The 18239-nt window shown below is 41.9% G+C and overlaps 2 protein-coding genes across 4 annotated transcripts in view; both read right to left on the bottom strand.

Annotated features, from left to right (window-relative positions):
- Positions 1-36: 36 nt before the first annotated feature.
- On the bottom strand, positions 37-14546 carry LOC115533399 (coagulation factor V). Of its 2 annotated transcripts, XM_030343912.1 has the most exons (25): positions 14211-14501; positions 13657-13739; positions 13263-13385; positions 11838-12050; positions 11167-11328; positions 10799-11020; positions 10510-10675; positions 10237-10417; positions 10061-10157; positions 9592-9797; positions 8700-8847; positions 8384-8596; positions 7312-8281; positions 6722-6890; positions 6269-6505; positions 5883-6108; positions 5548-5727; positions 5211-5327; positions 4829-4900; positions 4648-4733; positions 4317-4472; positions 2699-2843; positions 2367-2518; positions 1961-2143; positions 37-1802 (listed from the first exon to the last, which is right to left on the bottom strand). In XM_030343912.1, exons 1-25 carry the CDS (start codon positions 14372-14374, stop codon positions 1656-1658), a joined length of 4818 nt encoding a protein of 1605 aa, XP_030199772.1. In that variant the 5' UTR covers positions 14375-14501; the 3' UTR covers positions 37-1655. The 2 variants fall into 2 exon arrangements, with proteins under 2 accessions (XP_030199772.1, XP_030199771.1); XM_030343911.1 differs by lacking the exons at positions 37-1802; positions 1961-2143; positions 2367-2518; positions 2699-2843 and having other exon boundaries at positions 4323-4472; positions 4695-4733; positions 14211-14546.
- A 310-nt stretch (positions 14547-14856) lies between these two features.
- The window catches only part of LOC115533398 (coagulation factor V), a 13673-nt gene continuing 10290 nt past the window's right edge, over positions 14857-18239 (bottom strand). Inside the window, exons 22-25 of one of the 2 annotated variants that reach the window (XM_030343909.1) lie at positions 17519-17663; positions 17187-17338; positions 16781-16963; positions 14857-16622 (exon numbers count right to left, since the gene is read on the bottom strand). In XM_030343909.1, the coding sequence (XP_030199769.1) occupies positions 16476-16622; positions 16781-16963; positions 17187-17338; positions 17519-17663 (627 nt within the window). In that variant the 3' untranslated portion in view covers positions 14857-16475. Of the gene's footprint in view, positions 16623-16780; positions 16964-17186; positions 17339-17518; positions 17664-18239 lie in introns of those variants that run through there. The other variant, XM_030343910.1, reaches the window with a different exon arrangement.

The following is an 18239-nucleotide window of genomic DNA, read 5'->3' as shown; positions in this document are numbered from 1 at the left end:
AATATACATTGTATTCATAAAGATATAGAGACATTGAATGATGCCATACTTTGTTTCTTTTATTTAAAAATGGTTAGAAAATTAGTAATAAAGTAAGTAATAAAGAAGAATAGGACTATTTGGCTAACATAGATCATGTCCTTATTTGTATTGAAAAACATGAAATGTTGGTACACAAACAGATCGCTGTTTAAATATTATTATAGGTTTAATTATATAATTATATGGTCTATGTTTGAGGTTAAATACTTTTTAAAAATATACCGGACCTGAATTTTATCCGTAATCTATAATGCCACTTGTTGTATTAGATTATTCATATGAAGTGTAAAATGTGATTGTTTTTGTTATTTTATGGACTATGCGGTTAAATGATTTATTTATGAGCGCAGCTCTGTAACTCATGTCAACATCATCAATTAACCCTCCACAAGGCCGGGAAAAGGTTTCTAAAGACAGCAGTTTAAGGGAATACTTAATTTCTTACACAAACCATAACGACCACAGCAGGGCCCTTTCCCCCACAAGTCTTTTCTGGCTGCATGTTTGTGTGCTTGTGTTAGTCTCTTTCTCCCAAGATAACAAGTCCTTGATTGGCACGCAGAGCTCTCCATAAAACTAACATACTTTTTTGCCAATATGACTACATATTTTTCCTTTTATACAGATTATTGAAAGAGAAGAATTAATAATATTATAAGAAATACAAACCTGTTGAAACCAACATTTATAGATTCATCCGTATTCCTTCATAATACAAACAATATAGGCTATTTATGATTTGCAGATAAAAATCTATACATAAATTGTGTCGTTCTGGAATATGACAGCAGTAAGCAAATACTTTGCAACATTATAAACACAAAACACAACAAATTCATACATAAATCTCCATATCATAAAAAAATATATTTTGAGGTGCGTCATTAGGCCTATGCGTGGTTTGGGGGATTCTTTCAATTTTATCAGTAACCAGGACGTCAATACATCAACATTATCATATTTCTTGACTACTTAGAACTTTTCATACGATGAAGTTGATTCCATAGAAATGCTGTGAGGCTAACACCTAAACACCTTTTTTTTGGGTTCAGTTAACCTAATGCAAAAGTGCGTATTTATGTAGTAGAGTGAAGCGACTTGTTTCTCCTGGTCCTATAAGTCAGCGGTCCCCAACCACCGGGCCGCGGATCGGTACCGGGCCGCGGGACATTCCTAACCGGGCCGTAGGTTAACGAGGCTACGACATGACTAGAAAAAAAAAAAAATATATATATATATATTTTTAATTCATGCAAAATGCATGCACACTTAATAAACTCAATTTACTTCGCAATACTGTCACTCTTTTACATGCCATAAGTCTATATGCAGTTATTAGATTGCATATAACATGTTTGCATTTTTGGCAACCTCTGCGCAACATAACCCAACCACCCCTCGGTCCGTGAAACTTTTTGGAGAATCATACGGGTCCTTGATGCTGAAAAGGTTGGGGACCCCTGCTATAAGTGACTCTATAGGCATGTTGTTTGACTCCCAGCCGAAAGGTTCGCGTCCAATGTCCTATATTATCGACACACTTGTGTCACGCGCTATAGGCATTCATATTTTCAAAGAAAGTGCATGGGTAGAAGATCGTCTGCATGAGTCTGTTACTCAAAGTCACAGCCGAGCAACTCTATTCGCATGGCGATGGAGCTCTTCCAGCTCGTGGGAATGACCCGGATGAACCGGGAGAAGATGGGTGGGCGGATGTTGTTCCTCACAGGGCCATTGTTATCCATGTTCCCGATAAACCTCTGCATTCAGAGAAAAAGAAGGATAAAGAAAGGAAAAAGTTTAGAATCACAATGTTTTCTTTAGGAGACCTTCAATCAGCCACAAATAATCACAAACAAATACACGTTTGTGTACCTGCCATAAAGCTGTTTAAAACTGAATCTCCGCTAGAACATACCCTCGACGTATGTTCCTCGTCGTCTGTGTATTGCGTCCAGCGTATGCCGTCCTCACTGTATTCCAGGGCAAAGGAGACGACATACATCTTTTTGCCCGTAGATTTGGCTCCCTGCGTGATGATGCCTGTGATCTTCTTGACCTGGGTCAATTCTATCTGGAGCCACTGGTTCATGTCCGCTTTCTGAAGCCAAAAATACATGAAAGATGTAATATGACTTTATTTATTGTAATTCATTTATAAAAAAAAACTAAAATGTATTCAATCAAAAATGAGTACAATCAATGAATACATTTGTACAATTCATTAATAAATTAGCTTATCAATGGTTATTTTGTTGCACTAGTGTTGTTTATTGCTGGTATTTTGTGTTTTTGAGTTGATTAATCAGTACTATCATCTGTACCATAGCCTTCCAGGCATTGACTTTTCCCCGTAAGTTGAGGCGAGCGAGAGATGGTTTCCAGGAACCACCAAACCAGCTGGTGGCTGTGGAGCTGGCCGTGATCAGATGGTCCTTGATCAGTCCGCCCTCCATACCCAGAGGCACAGAGCAACCTGCAACACGGGGGCTGTTAGTCAAAACTCAGAAGTATTGCTCTTCTAAGACACTCTATTCCAATCTCCATCACAAAGATGCATCAAAGGCATACATCAACATTTAAATAAACTTAGATCAATTTAAGTGATTTATTTGTCTAAGACATTACATTTATAATCATGTTGATATTCTCTCACCATCAAGCCCACAACCGTACATCTCCATGCGGACCGTGGCTCGTTTATACCAGTGGTTTGGGTGGAATCTAACGTATCGTCCAATCAAAGGAGGGAACAGTATTTGCTTTTCCACACCAGAAGGATTCTTGTTTCCTAGGAAACTCTTCAAAATAGATGGACAAGAGAAGATAGAGGAACAGAGACAGAAGCAAGAGACGGAGAGAATTTAAGATAAAACATTTCGTTTTCATTATTTCATTTTTATATAATAACAAAAAAGAAATACGAGCAAAGTGAGTCATAGACATCTTTTATCTCATAAGGGGCATGGTGTGAACACCTTTGGACCTTTTGACCCCAGAATTTAAAAACTCGTCCAGAGGCTTGCTGTGTTTTTTTGCCTTGAGACAGAAACTTACATCTCCATCCCACTGAAAACAGGGAACTAGACACGCCCACTGTTTTATGCACATTTACTCTACAGTTGGAGGTCACGCCCCTTTTAGCCATCTCCCCCTTTCGAGATGGCTATAGATGCCACAAACCCTGGGTCCCAGGAACAACAAATCTCAGATTTCGATTTCTAGGGTTTACAGGAAAAAGTCTTGACTGCAAGACCTAGTTGACAAGAATTGTATGTAATTGTCAGTTTTGGAGACAGGGAGGTCCTTCGACCCTGACACTTGAAAACCACCAATCATTGGCCCCTTAAGCCCCGGGAGCAGGGGTGGTCCATGTTTTAGGGTTAGGGTCAGACTTTTTTCACAAAGCAACCCGCAATTTTCACCGAGCAATCCCAAGATGCCCCCTTGTTGAAAGGTCTGGAATGGCCAAGTTCCCATCTCGATTCCTACAAATTGAGAATACGTCTCTATCGTATTGACATCAATGGTAAGTCATTCTAGGCTCACACTTATTGTGTTTTTGTTTACATCTTTGTATGACTTCTCAGATTACATACCTTTTGTTTGGATTGTATCTAGTTCAGAAGAGGTTTTGAGAGGTGAGTGTAGTAAGTAAAGTCCTCAGGGTAAACCTCCATCCCAATGCGTTAAAACTAGAGCTGTCAGTTAAACGCGTTATTAATGGCGTTAACGCAACCCAAATTTAACGGCGTTAATTTTTTAATCGCGCGATTAACGCAATTATTTTATACAAAAAAAAAAAAAAAACTTTTTTTTTTTTTTTTTCTTTGGCTCAAAACAAAGAAGCAGTAGCCTGACTGCTATGTTCAAATGACAATTGTTCAAAGCAGTCGTTTAATTGCACTATAGGCTCTTTTTTTGTATCGTCCTGTTTTGATCAGTGTATATGCCAATGTTGTTATCAATAAAAAATCATTTGCACAAGGCAAGCCGATGCACTTCACCATGTTAATAAGAGAATTAAAATGAGAAGAATTATGGGACAAAAAAATCAAGGGATATTTAGCATAGAAAAATAATTTGCGATTAATCGCGAATAATTAGAGTTAACTATGACATTAATGCGATTAATCACGATTAAATATTTTAATCGCTTGACAGCTCTAGTTAAAACGTATTCCAATCCTTAATAATTAAAACCCCTGCTGCAGCGCTGTGGTGTCTGAGAAACAGCGATGCACTACTGAGGGCATTCAAGTTGCTGCACTGACCTTTCTAAAGGATGGGCTGTCACCCTTGAAGAAGATCCAGCTTTTGCGGTCTGTGCTGTAGGAGATGGTGTAGTTGACCACGTACTGGGATTGAAGCCTCTCTTTGGCACCCTGGGTGGCCACCTGGCTTATAACCACTGGCCGAAGGAAATCCACCTGCATCAAAGGGTTAATAAGTCAGATCCTCTCTGTGGTATCACGTACCTTGCGAGCATAGTATACCCTTGAATGGCCAACAACTTCTGGGATACTAGTGTGTACACATGTAATTGTATGAAACGACCTGCACACACAAACACACAATCACACACTCACGCACACACACACACACCTGAATCCAGCTGTTGTCCTTATCTGTACTCCATGCGTTGTAATTACCCTTGTTATTCAGTCTGGCCAAATGTGGTTCCCAGTGCCCTTTAAAAGAGGCCAGAAATTAGTTTTGGCGATAGTGATAACGTATACTACTCTCAATCGCATGTGTGGTTGTGTGTCAAGCCATGACACAATACCTCTAACGTGGTTGGATGTGATCTGGCTGTCTTTCACACTCCCGGACTCAAGACCCATAGGATTGGAACATTCTGGGGTAAACAGACAGAAATAATAACATTCATCAAAAGAATGTGTTAAAGAACAACACAGGTCTGTGTCAACATCCAGTGAATCACTATACCAGGTACTTTAGAAAATGTCTTATCACAAAGATGTAGGTGCTATATCTTTTTTTCTTTAAATCTGTGGCAGGCGAATTGCAAAGTGCTCTTTGGCTGAAACTGCACTAGAAAGCGATTATGACAAATTATATTGGAACCAGATGTATTTCTGAATTGGGGAGAGATTGTTACGAGGGTTTGATCCCCCAGACAGATACTGTTGGCGACCGGCTCACACCATTGTCAAGGACCAGGAACAGGGTCTGCATTCCCTTCTGTTGGATGGCGCCCACCTCTGTATCCAGCTGCCACAGACCAGGCTTAGATGGCCACATCTCTAGAGTTGCAAAGCCGCCTGGGAAAGAGCATGGCACCGTGAGAGACTGAGCCCATGGAATGACAGAAATGGCTCATGAGCAAAATGAAAAAAGAGAAATCATTATTCGATATGAAAAGTCAAGCATTTCATGAATTCTCTTTGCTTTCTATACCCCTATCACTTTCACAATATTTGTTGACACCACTGATTAATCAACATTGCACCATTAAATAGAGCATGAGCAGTGACTACTGACCAGGCAGCAGTGGGTACACAGCCTGCCGGTAGCTGTTGGTGTTCATTTGGGTGAAGGTCTGTCCGTGGAAGTGGACAGTGTGAACGTCCTTGGGAGAACCCATGTTGATCAGGTGCCAGCATGCCAGCTGCTTGGTGTAAAGCCTTAGTCCCTTCAGGCTGAATATGATGCCGTTGATGGCTGTGGGTCACAACGTTGAAAGCTCTCATGAATATGGAAATGATGTGTATCCTTACCAGGTTTTCTCTTCCTAGGCAAGAACATGGATAAGATCTTCATAGGATATGGTTGAACTGGGTACTAGCATTCATAATCTGAGTCAAACAACCTCTTACAATGAAACTGAAGCTTTTCTTTGAGGTTGGGATCCAATGCTCTTCCAAGTCCAGGACTCTTCTTCTTCCTCATCATCTCAGAATTCTTCTCATAGTACCAGCTCTGAGACTCATCAAAGGTCATGAACAGGAGCACAAACTCCCTCACATCAACCAGCTTGGTGTTCAGGGTATCTTTCCGACAGACCAGCAGAGGCCCAATTAAACCAGAGTGGAGATCTCTTTCCTAGAAGAAATCAAATTGTCCATTATATTACTACTTAAAAAGTCGCATTGGCCATATAATGGAGGAATACATTCAAAGCTTTGCGTTTCATAAGCAATTTTATGCAATCTATTTTCAATACTGCACCACCAACTGACCAAGGATATTCAATTACACTTACAGGATTGACACCCGAGTAGTATGCCCAGGTACGGCATGAGGACTCGCCTGGCAATGGACCCACCCTCTCGGGTACCGCCCATAAGTATGTGAAGGAGGTATTGGGATGAACCTCATTGTCATACTTATACCAGTATTTGGAATCGTCCTCATAGGACAACCCCTCAGTTCGCTTGGTATAAGATACTCCATTTGGGTGCATTGAGTATGGACGGCTGGCCCTGTTCCTGAACACTACCTACAAGCAAGGGGTTGAGCAATAATAATTGATTACAGTCATTGATTGATATGGAAAATGTGTTATTATTTGATAAGTCATTATTATATTTATGCTTGTCATCTACGAAAATGGAGAGATCCAAACATAAAGGAAATCATAGAATATGTGATCTCCAAAAGAGATTGATTTTAATGTGTTATAAATGTTCTGGCAGGCAGGGGCTGCTAGTCTTACCATAATGCTCTGTCCAACCTCTGCCTTGATAAGCGGCCCAAGGATGCCTAAGTGTTCCTCCATCTCCCCACGAAGGTTTGGGGTACTGAAGGTACTGTCCAGGTACTCCCGGAACACCACCTTGGTGAATTTGGTCTCCCGCCCTGTTTGGAGTGTCTTTTCCTGCTTCCTAAGAATGCAACAGGATAAATGGTATCTTTCAAGTCAACCTGTGTAAGATAAAGCCCCATCCAGTTAGTTGGCGGGAACTCAATGACTGTGTTTTGTCCACTCTAACTGGCTGTGTAACTGTGTCACGCAAACTAGCATAGCTCTGCTGCCTGGGTGGCATAAATGAGAGGGTTTTTATTGCGTCTATGGGTAAATTATTGTGCAGCAATGGAGAGGTACAGCATTTATTATTTGTAAAATGTATAAGTGATATGATGTGATTTATTTGAGAACATTAATGAAATCACTATCGAACAGCATTGACTACAGATATGTCGGGTTATTGGTAGCTACGAGCTAGGTGAATGTTACACATTGCAACTTTTAAACATCTGTGCATAATGTTTGTCCTTCTGTCAATGAAATGACTATGTACTTACCTCTGTCCATAACCAGCATAGTCCCACTCCACCTCCTCAGCAGATATAAAAAACTTCCTCACATTCTTGCCCACAGTTTTAGGGTAGTACTTGGTGGCTTCATTGTCTCGATCGTTAAGCCTATAATCGCTCCAGTCCGACCGGGGAACACCAATGACCCCCAGCATGTTGATGAGATCCTCCTTGCTAGAGACGGGCTGTATCTGCGGCCCATTGGGTTGCATCCCGCGGGGGGAAATTCCCGGATTGAATCCCAGAGGAGAGACCGGCGGGCCACTCCTGGGCTTGGGCTTGAATTCTTCCCGCCTATTGATTTTCATGCTCCGGCCTTTCTGAGAAAGTTGGCGGAGGTTCACCTCGTTCGTCTTTGGCTTCTTTTTTGGGGTTGAGGTCATTTGAGCTTCAGGAAGAGGGGCATCGTAACCAAGAAACCTAACAATTTCATTCGGGATCTTCAAAGGGACAGTTTGGCGTTTCTCATCATGGTTGTGTCCCCGTGGGACTAAGTGGCTGGTTTCTATGGCATTTGAACTGTGGTTTTGAAGGTCGATTACTATTTCCTCCGAGCTTAGTGAATCGCTCTGATCCTCAGAGCTGGTGTCTGGCCACTGGCTACTGGTAGGTGCTGGGGAGCCAGAGATTGAATTCTCAACATCAACTGCATCATAGTCAAGGAGAGAGAGGTCTATCTGCTCGACGTCTGAATCTCTGCTTTGCTCCTTTAGAGATCTAAGGCCTAGTTCGTCTACGAGCCTTTCTGTTTCAATATCAACCTCTACTGTTTTATTCTTTTCAACCTTTTGCTTCTTTTTCAATTCGTCTTCCTTTTTGATTTCTTCCAAAGTCGGGGGTTCCCACAAAGAAAATTCCTTGTTTGACTCATTGTACATTGTACACTCCATATCTTGGAACCTCAATCGCATGCCCTTGGTTGACTCCTGGGAGTTCAGAGTTGTGAGCAGCCAGACCCCTGAATCATCCAGGAGACAAGAAACGTTATTTAGTATTATTATCAATCAAACATCGACATGGACGATGGCTTTTCACAAAATCGTGGCGAGCCACAACTGACCAATGTTGTCCATGTTCATGAAGATTGTTTCTCCTGTCATAGGGTAGAGTCCGAGGATGTCTTCAGTGCGATCATTGAGATTAAAAGTGTGGCCATAGAAAGTAGCAGACTGGATGTAGTCCTGTGCTCCAACACTTGACAAATGCCAAGAGGTAGTTTCCCCATTACATAATCCCAAAAGTTGACCGCTCTCAAACACATAACCATTAATCGCTGCGAAGAAAAAAAAAAGAGAGTTGTATTTGTGTTTGCCAACCAAAATAATATTGGACACGAAGAATGGCAGATGGAAGATATAAATGATAGGGAAACTCACTATGCATGACATTCGACTTATAAAAGTCTGGATCTGCCTTGTTCACAGTTTCTTCACCACATTTGCTTTGGATATTGTCATCCAGGTACCAGCTCTTGTTCTCATCAAACACCATGAACATGGCATGCTGCTCCCTGTCTGTTTTAAGCTTTGAACAAAACAAACCCCATCGTATTATTACACGCCATAGCTTGTATGCCTCTTAGTTAAGTTAACCTACTGTTAAACTGACTATTGAGAGCAAGGTGTCACTGTTGGATCCAGCAGTCCTATAAACCAGCACCCTTACGCCTCGTGCCCACTGCACCGTCAGTCAACGGACGTCAGAAGGCGTGGCTGACGGATGGGGGAGTAGTCTTTGCAGATGCATCCGTCAGCCAATCAAATCGGTTCGCCGGGTTCTTCCCGCTTCTTCCTGCTTGTTGCGAGGCAAGATTACCCGCTTTCCCGCTTTCCAGTATCGTCAGAGCCCGAGTCGCGTCACAGTGCTTAAATTTGCATACGCGATCTGATTGGATGACGGATCCGTCGCTGCCGAAAAAGTTGAACATTTTTCAACTTTTTGACGGTGGCGAACGCTCCAAGTCAACTGACGGATCCACAATGCATTGCGCGACCGTCCCCATTCAAAGTCAATGGGCAACGGACAACTGACGGAGGTAGTGGGCACGGGGCGTTAGGTTGCTCTTCACAAAACCAGATTAAAGAAAAGATCGGATCAATTTCACCTTAACAATTTTAATAACCTTATCATATTTAACTTAGCTGGCTGAGTTTGAATATTCCCTGCCTCCAGCGACATGATTGGTCGATAAATGTCTGACCAAACATCTTGGTTTACATCTTTAAATGTTAATCAAAAGTCTGATTTGTGAGACTAGGGTTGTGTTACCTGTACATTCCTGACATTCAGAGACTGACTCTTGCAGATGAGGAGGGGTCCTATCAGCCCAGAGGCGATGTCCCGTGGTGTATCCACTGCACTGTGGTACAGGTAGGTCAGGCACCGTGCGTCTGTATCCAGGGGCTCATCTTCGTCCACCACTTTCCACTCATAATGGTGTGTCTGACCTGGCTGAACAGCATGGGTCTGATTGCCTTTAAATAAACCGAGAAGCTATTATTGTATTATGATTATGGGAACAGGCAGCCCACACCAATCCAATCAATTGGATTGGATTGGTGTGTCTGCATAGAAAGCATATATCCATCATCCGCTATGATTCTTCTATTTTCCCATTCTATTCTTCTTTGGTCGGATATGAATTTGTTGATGGGCTTGTTTAGCTTATTGCCATATTATATGATCCATTTTGTTGTTGCGTTTGTTGTCGTCTCGTGAACAGTGTTCTGTTGCCAACCTCCTTCAGGATACGTCGCTCCCTCTTGTGACTTCTCGATGGTCAGCCCATGTGGGTAGATGCTGTAGGGTTTGGAAGCCATGTTCTTAAAGACCACCTGTGAAAGATCAATGGGAACATATAGTCAGTACACTTATCACTTCAGTCTGGAAGTAGGTAGTAAGTCTGACTCGTACCTTGATGACATCCCTGATCTGGGCCCTGATCACAGGGCCCAGTATGCCGACCTCTGCTTTTCTCTGCTTTTCCTCTGACCTCACGGTGAACGTTTCATCTGTGTACTGTGTATAGACAGCCTTTTTGTAAGTCCCGCCTATTCTGTGGTTACCCTGGTCAAGGTAATTGACCTTGAAGTCCCTAAAATGAATACAAATTTAGAATGTATATTAGTAATAATAAACACTCTTTGTATATTTTTGCTAGAAGCCAACTTTTCAAAGGGTATTAACTCGTCAATGTATGCTGGCATTTTGGGGGCGTAGTTCCACATGATCTCCTCAGCGGCGATGTAGTACGTCCACTCCTTGCTGTGGCGCTGCTGCTCTATGGTCAACCTACGTCGGTTAGCTTCGAAGCCCTTGCAAGTCCTCACATCCACAAAGCCATGCATGCCGGCTGCAATATGGACATTTTATTTGTTAATGTATATTGGCCTTACCATATATCAAAAAATGTACTTTACATGTGTGAATGTCCAGCTCCATAGCCACTGAATGAATGTGGTTTGAGTGAACATACCTTCCATGTGCTTGTTGGTCTGTGAGGACAGGAGCCAGCGGCCTGGGTGAACGGCCCTCATGCTGCCAGTGGTGGCCGAGCCGCTTACCAGCCCCACGGTGGACATCTTGTGGCCCCGGTGCTGCAGCACTTGGCCGTTCATGTGCACAGAGAACACCTCCTGCTCGGAGCTCATGCCCACCAGATGCAGACTCACGGTGCTGTGAGCACAGATGTTGACATCTGGAGAGAAATGTTTGTTATTTATTTGGCTGCGTGCGTGTCCGTGTGTGTCTGTCTGTGCATGTGTTAATAACAAAAATAAACGGTTTAAATACATGAAAATGTCCAAAGCTAGCTGCAAACTGACTCATTGACCAATGACTGACCTGGTAGGGAGCCCGCGGCATATCCATTGATAGTGTGCATCACGTGGTTGCTTGAGGAGTAGCCTGCTGGGGTGAACCAGCTCTCTTTCTCGTCAAACACCCCGAACAGGAACACATACTCCTGTGGGAAATGCACTTGCTCGCCGAACTCATTTAGACTGCCTTGGATCAGAGAGAGACCGAGGTAGAGAGAGATAGTTGAGAGATATCTCCGACAGTGTATATGATCGATGCATCCTAATGCATCGATGCATCCTCCTCTCCATGCATTCTCATCTCACGACGGACAGAGTGCTTCAAGTGAGCATGATTGGAGAGAGGGCAGGACATCTGAGGAGTAATTTCTGTTTGAACATGGGTTAAGCTTGGAAAGGCAAGGGAGAGGGAGGGAATTCTGATAGAGGGATATCTGTTTCCATGACTGGTTTTGGAAAAAAGTCCCTATTCTCCCTCTCTTTGTTGTTATTGTCCGTTTCATATTCTACCTGCTCCAGGGACTGTGAGGTGGCCTAGACAGCTCAAAAGAAGCATAAGAGAACGGGAATTGCGTTGAAGTAGACTGGGATATTATTACAATTCTTGACCCTCTCTCATCTGCCACTCAAGCCACACGGGTGTATTCAGTATTGTGTTGCGTGTCTGAGCAGTCATCACACAGGGAGAGGGTGTACCTGGCTTGCAGAGCAACAAAGTGCCGATGAGGCCACTGTTGTAGTCTTTCACCACGTTCAGGTGAGAGACATAGGTGTAGGTGAGGCAGGCGGGGTCGGCTTTCTGCGGAGCTACGTTGGAGGTGACCTCCCAGTAATACGTGTGCTCAGCACCAGGGCGCACCACATCGTCCTCCTTCTCCTTCAGAGAGGTGTTGTCAAAATATGGAGCCCCTGCAAAAAACAGTTTACAGTCTCATGGAAAGGAAAGGGAAACAAAAGTATTTTCTCTGAAGTGAATGACAAAAAATAAATAACACTTAAAGGTTGGGTATGGGATTTGCGAAACGCCAGCAGATTTTGAAAATAAACAACTCAAATGGTCCTACCCCCTCTCCTTCAACGCTGACTCTGACTCCACCCATTCCAAGTACATGGACACGCAATCATGCACGAGTGAACACAGATGCGCGAGAGCGAGCCATTAGCTAGTTAGCTAGCTCCAGTAGCTACCGCAGGATAACAACAAACAGAAGCTTGCTCTGGGTCACGAGCTTTGAGTACGTGCACGAAGGGGTCGCGCGGGGAGCGGGGGAGGGGGATTGCAGTGCGACCGTCTGATTGACGTACTAACTGTCCAATGCAACTCGGTGGCTATGGAAATCATTGGCTGGAGTTTTTCGAGCCCTGCCCGTTCCACAGATGATTGACTTGTTTAATTTTAATGTCAGTACTTCTAACTCAGTGGCTGTAAGTGGGTTATGATAAGGATTTCAAGTAATTTAGCAAAAATGGCCAAAAAAGCGAATTCCATACCCAACCTTTAATTTAAAAATAATTATGCATTTATATATCAGGCGAAATATCGTGTTATAATGTTGGATAATTGATGCTGATGATGGTTTTCCTCTTATGCGTGCTGAAAAAAAAATCCTACGGTAATAATTGTGGGAGTCTTTGTTTGTGTTTATGCTGTAACCCTGCTTGTATCTTTTGATAGTCATTTGTTTGGATAATAAGGTTGAGACGTTCTGTCCTTTAATTTTCCTCCACTTCCTAAGGCTTGTTGCTTCAAGTATTAATTTAATTAATGAACTTGTTCCGGAAGAGCACTCATATGTTTGGTTATTGTTTTCTGTGAGGGGGTCCCAGACTGATCCCTTCATTCAACAAGACTTCCTGTTGGACTTCAATACTGTCCCCCGCTGAATCTGCTTGCTTCGGTTAATATTTCAAAACAAGCTAAACACAGCTGTTTGGGTATTACCTCATTTTGTTTGCTTAACATAATGAGTAACAACCAACCAGAACTTTCTGAATGTTCCCAATTGATTGTTCAATGTATTTGACATTCTTTGGGATAGTGTCTTCAGAACTTGGTTAACCACCACATTAAGTGTGGGCCAGGGTGGGTAAGTACACCCAGGGGTAACAACAAGCACCCACCCTCTGACTGTTTGCCGTAAGCGATTCCATGTGGGTGGAGGCTGTATTCCCGGTCCGCCATGTTCCTGAAGGTGACCACAATGGTCTCTCCCTCCTGAGCCCTCAGTGTTGGACCCAACAGACCTGCGGAACATCGATTCACCCCATCCATTATCCATTATTGTCATGTTTTCAGCTTCATCTGCTGGAGTCATTTGAATTCTCATGTCACAGACTTTCACAGTATTGAACAATACTTAATCTCTTTTAGTGGGTGAAAACAATATGGCAGTGATTAATATAATTAAAATTACTGTAGCTGTATAGGGTAAAATGAGTAAATAGTAGTAAATTGGGTAAGGGTAAAGGGATCTATTTAGAATATTGCAGACTGAATGAGATGAACAGGATTTACCTAGCCAGAGGGGATGAGTCTTGGGCTGCTTGAAGTCTTTCTCATACTCCCTAAAGACTACTTTCTTATAGGTGGAATCGTTCCTGGAGCAGGGTCAAAAAGTACAAAAAGTGAATCCACCCATTGCGCCCATCACCAGTCAAGCTTCATTCAATTACCAAACCAGTCACAGGGGAAGGAAGCTGAGGAAATGTTCCTTAAGCAACTTTGCAACTAGCTTATGGCAAAGCTGAATCTACAATGAAGATATTTTAAATATTATCCAATGATGATTGCATTGCATACTACAATGTTTTCAACTGATAGAACAGCATACACTGGCAGTCAAATACAACCGCTTCTCAAGCTATCCACAGACTCTGCAACATGACTACCCAAGAGGGCCAAATGCCATGCCAAAGTTAATAATTCACTAATTCACAAATGCCAAATGTCACGAAAGCCAACTTATTAGACAATACCTGTTCCTTATGCTGTTATCACATGAATAAAATTAGCACTACATAACAAACATGAATTAACAGAAGTAGAAATCAAGTGGATTAGAGGCATACCCACGAGAATCCTTGCCCAAGTAGTTCCAGTCAATCTCAACAGCAGCCACATAGTAATGTCTCTCCTTGGGGTTGTCCTGGTCTGCTGTGACACGTGGAAGAACAGCCAGAAGAACCAGGAAAGGCACAAAACACTGGGGTCCAGCCCAGGAGCAAAGCCTCATATCTGGGGGTTGGAATGACAGATGATAACGCACAGTCTGCTCCTCAAGCCAGGAAACCGTATTCTGACACAGCGCTCCGCACTCTACACGCTTTATCTGTTACTGACACACATACAGAACCACGAGCAAACACATATAGACAAGATGACTCAGTGGGTCCCAGTGCAATGAACTGTGTCTAGATTTTTTTCAACCTGTTAGAATAGATGAAAACAATATGTGTTTTGACTGGGCGTTCCCTTTCCACATCTATCTAAAAATCGATCTCATTTTTGTTTTGCAGATCCTCGAACAATCATAAGACCTACATTGTATTTAAGTCAGATTGTTGTTTTTGTTTATTGTTTAACAAACTGTATGTTGGCCCCATTAACCTGGATAAATTATTTCTTACAGAAATAAAGCATGTTCTGCCCTACACAGCTTCAGGAGTAGGACTATTCATAAATATACATTGTATTCATAAAGATATAGAGACATTGAATGATGCCATACTTTGTTTCTTTTATTTAAAAATGGTTAGAAAATTAGTAATAAAGTAAGTAATAAAGAAGAATAGGACTATTTGGCTAACATAGATCATGTCCTTATTTGTATTGAAAAACATGAAATGTTGGTACACAAACAGATCGCTGTTTAAATATTATTATAGGTTTAATTATATAATTATATGGTCTATGTTTGAGGTTAAATACTTTTTAAAAATATACCGGACCTGAATTTTATCCGTAATCTATAATGCCACTTGTTGTATTAGATTATTCATATGAAGTGTAAAATGTGATTGTTTTTGTTATTTTATGGACTATGCGGTTAAATGATTTATTTATGAGCGCAGCTCTGTAACTCATGTCAACATCATCAATTAACCCTCCACAAGGCCGGGAAAAGGTTTCTAAAGACAGCAGTTTAAGGGAATACTTAATTTCTTACACAAACCATAACGACCACAGCAGGGCCCTTTCCCCCACAAGTCTTTTCTGGCTGCATGTTTGTGTGCTTGTGTTAGTCTCTTTCTCCCAAGATAACAAGTCCTTGATTGGCACGCAGAGCTCTCCATAAAACTAACATACTTTTTTGCCAATATGACTACATATTTTTCCTTTTATACAGATTATTGAAAGAGAAGAATTAATAATATTATAAGAAATACAAACCTGTTGAAACCAACATTTATAGATTCATCCGTATTCCTTCATAATACAAACAATATAGGCTATTTATGATTTGCAGATAAAAATCTATACATAAATTGTGTCGTTCTGGAATATGACAGCAGTAAGCAAATACTTTGCAACATTATAAACACAAAACACAACAAATTCATACATAAATCTCCATATCATAAAAAAATATATTTTGAGGTGCGTCATTAGGCCTATGCGTGGTTTGGGGGATTCTTTCAATTTTATCAGTAACCAGGACGTCAATACATCAACATTATCATATTTCTTGACTACTTAGAACTTTTCATACGATGAAGTTGATTCCATAGAAATGCTGTGAGGCTAACACCTAAACACCTTTTTTTTGGGTTCAGTTAACCTAATGCAAAAGTGCGTATTTATGTAGTAGAGTGAAGCGACTTGTTTCTCCTGGTCCTATAAGTCAGCGGTCCCCAACCACCGGGCCGCGGATCGGTACCGGGCCGCGGGACATTCCTAACCGGGCCGTAGGTTAACGAGGCTACGACATGACTAGAAAAAAAAAAATATATATATATATATATTTTTAATTCATGCAAAATGCATGCACACTTAATAAACTCAATTTACTTCGCAATACTGTCACTCTTTTACATGCCATAAGTCTATATGCAGTTATTAGATTGCATATAACATGTTTGCATTTTTGGCAACCTCTGCGCAACATAACCCAACCACCCCTCGGTCCGTGAAACTTTTTGGAGAATCATACGGGTCCTTGATGCTGAAAAGGTTGGGGACCCCTGCTATAAGTGACTCTATAGGCATGTTGTTTGACTCCCAGCCGAAAGGTTCGCGTCCAATGTCCTATATTATCGACACACTTGTGTCACGCGCTATAGGCATTCATATTTTCAAAGAAAGTGCATGGGTCGAAGATCGTCTGCATGAGTCTGTTACTCAAAGTCACAGCCGAGCAACTCTATTCGCATGGCGATGGAGCTCTTCCAGCTCGTGGGAATGACCCGGATGAACCGGGAGAAGATGGGTGGGCGGATGTTGTTCCTCACAGGGCCATTGTTATCCATGTTCCCGATAAACCTCTGCATTCAGAGAAAAAGAAGGATAAAGAAAGGAAAAAGTTTAGAATCACAATGTTTTCTTTAGGAGACCTTCAATCAGCCACAAATAATCACAAACAAATACACGTTTGTGTACCTGCCATAAAGCTGTTTAAAACTGAATCTCCGCTAGAACATACCCTCGACGTATGTTCCTCGTCGTCTGTGTATTGCGTCCAGCGTATGCCGTCCTCACTGTATTCCAGGGCAAAGGAGACGACATACATCTTTTTGCCCGTAGATTTGGCTCCCTGCGTGATGATGCCTGTGATCTTCTTGACCTGGGTCAATTCTATCTGGAGCCACTGGTTCATGTCCGCTTTCTGAAGCCAAAAATACATGAAAGATGTAATATGACTTTATTTATTGTAATTCATTTATAAAAAAAAACTAAAATGTATTCAATCAAAAATGAGTACAATCAATGAATACATTTGTACAATTCATTAATAAATTAGCTTATCAATGGTTATTTTGTTGCACTAGTGTTGTTTATTGCTGGTATTTTGTGTTTTTGAGTTGATTAATCAGTACTATCATCTGTACCATAGCCTTCCAGGCATTGACTTTTCCCCGTAAGTTGAGGCGAGCGAGAGATGGTTTCCAGGAACCACCAAACCAGCTGGTGGCTGTGGAGCTGGCCGTGATCAGATGGTCCTTGATCAGTCCGCCCTCCATACCCAGAGGCACAGAGCAACCTGCAACACGGGGGCTGTTAGTCAAAACTCAGAAGTATTGCTCTTCTAAGACACTCTATTCCAATCTCCATCACAAAGATGCATCAAAGGCATACATCAACATTTAAATAAACTTAGATCAATTTAAGTGATTTATTTGTCTAAGACATTACATTTATAATCATGTTGATATTCTCTCACCATCAAGCCCACAACCGTACATCTCCATGCGGACCGTGGCTCGTTTATACCAGTGGTTTGGGTGGAATCTAACGTATCGTCCAATCAAAGGAGGGAACAGTATTTGCTTTTCCACACCAGAAGGATTCTTGTTTCCTAGGAAACTCTTCAAAATAGATGGACAAGAGAAGATAGAGGAACAGAGACAGAAGCAAGAGACGGAGAGAATTTAAGATAAAACATTTCGTTTTCATTATTTCATTTTTATATAATAACAAAAAAGAAATACGAGCAAAGTGAGTCATAGACATCTTTTATCTCATAAGGGGCATGGTGTGAACACCTTTGGACCTTTTGACCCCAGAATTTAAAAACTCGTCCAGAGGCTTGCTGTGTTTTTTTGCCTTGAGACAGAAACTTACATCTCCATCCCACTGAAAACAGGGAACTAGACACGCCCACTGTTTTATGCACATTTACTCTACAGTTGGAGGTCACGCCCCTTTTAGCCATCTCCCCCTTTCGAGATGGCTATAGATGCCACAAACCCTGGGTCCCAGGAACAACAAATCTCAGATTTCGATTTCTAGGGTTTACAGGAAAAAGTCTTGACTGCAAGACCTAGTTGACAAGAATTGTATGTAATTGTCAGTTTTGGAGACAGGGAGGTCCTTCGACCCTGACACTTGAAAACCACCAATCATTGGCCCCTTAAGCCCCGGGAGCAGGGGTGGTCCATGTT

This window comes from Gadus morhua, chromosome 20 (genome assembly GCF_902167405.1).
Source record: "Gadus morhua chromosome 20, gadMor3.0, whole genome shotgun sequence".
Lineage (NCBI taxonomy): Eukaryota > Metazoa > Chordata > Actinopteri > Gadiformes > Gadidae > Gadus > Gadus morhua.
The sequence above is the reverse complement of the archived record's forward strand: the minus strand, read 5'-3'. Positions and strand labels throughout refer to the sequence as shown.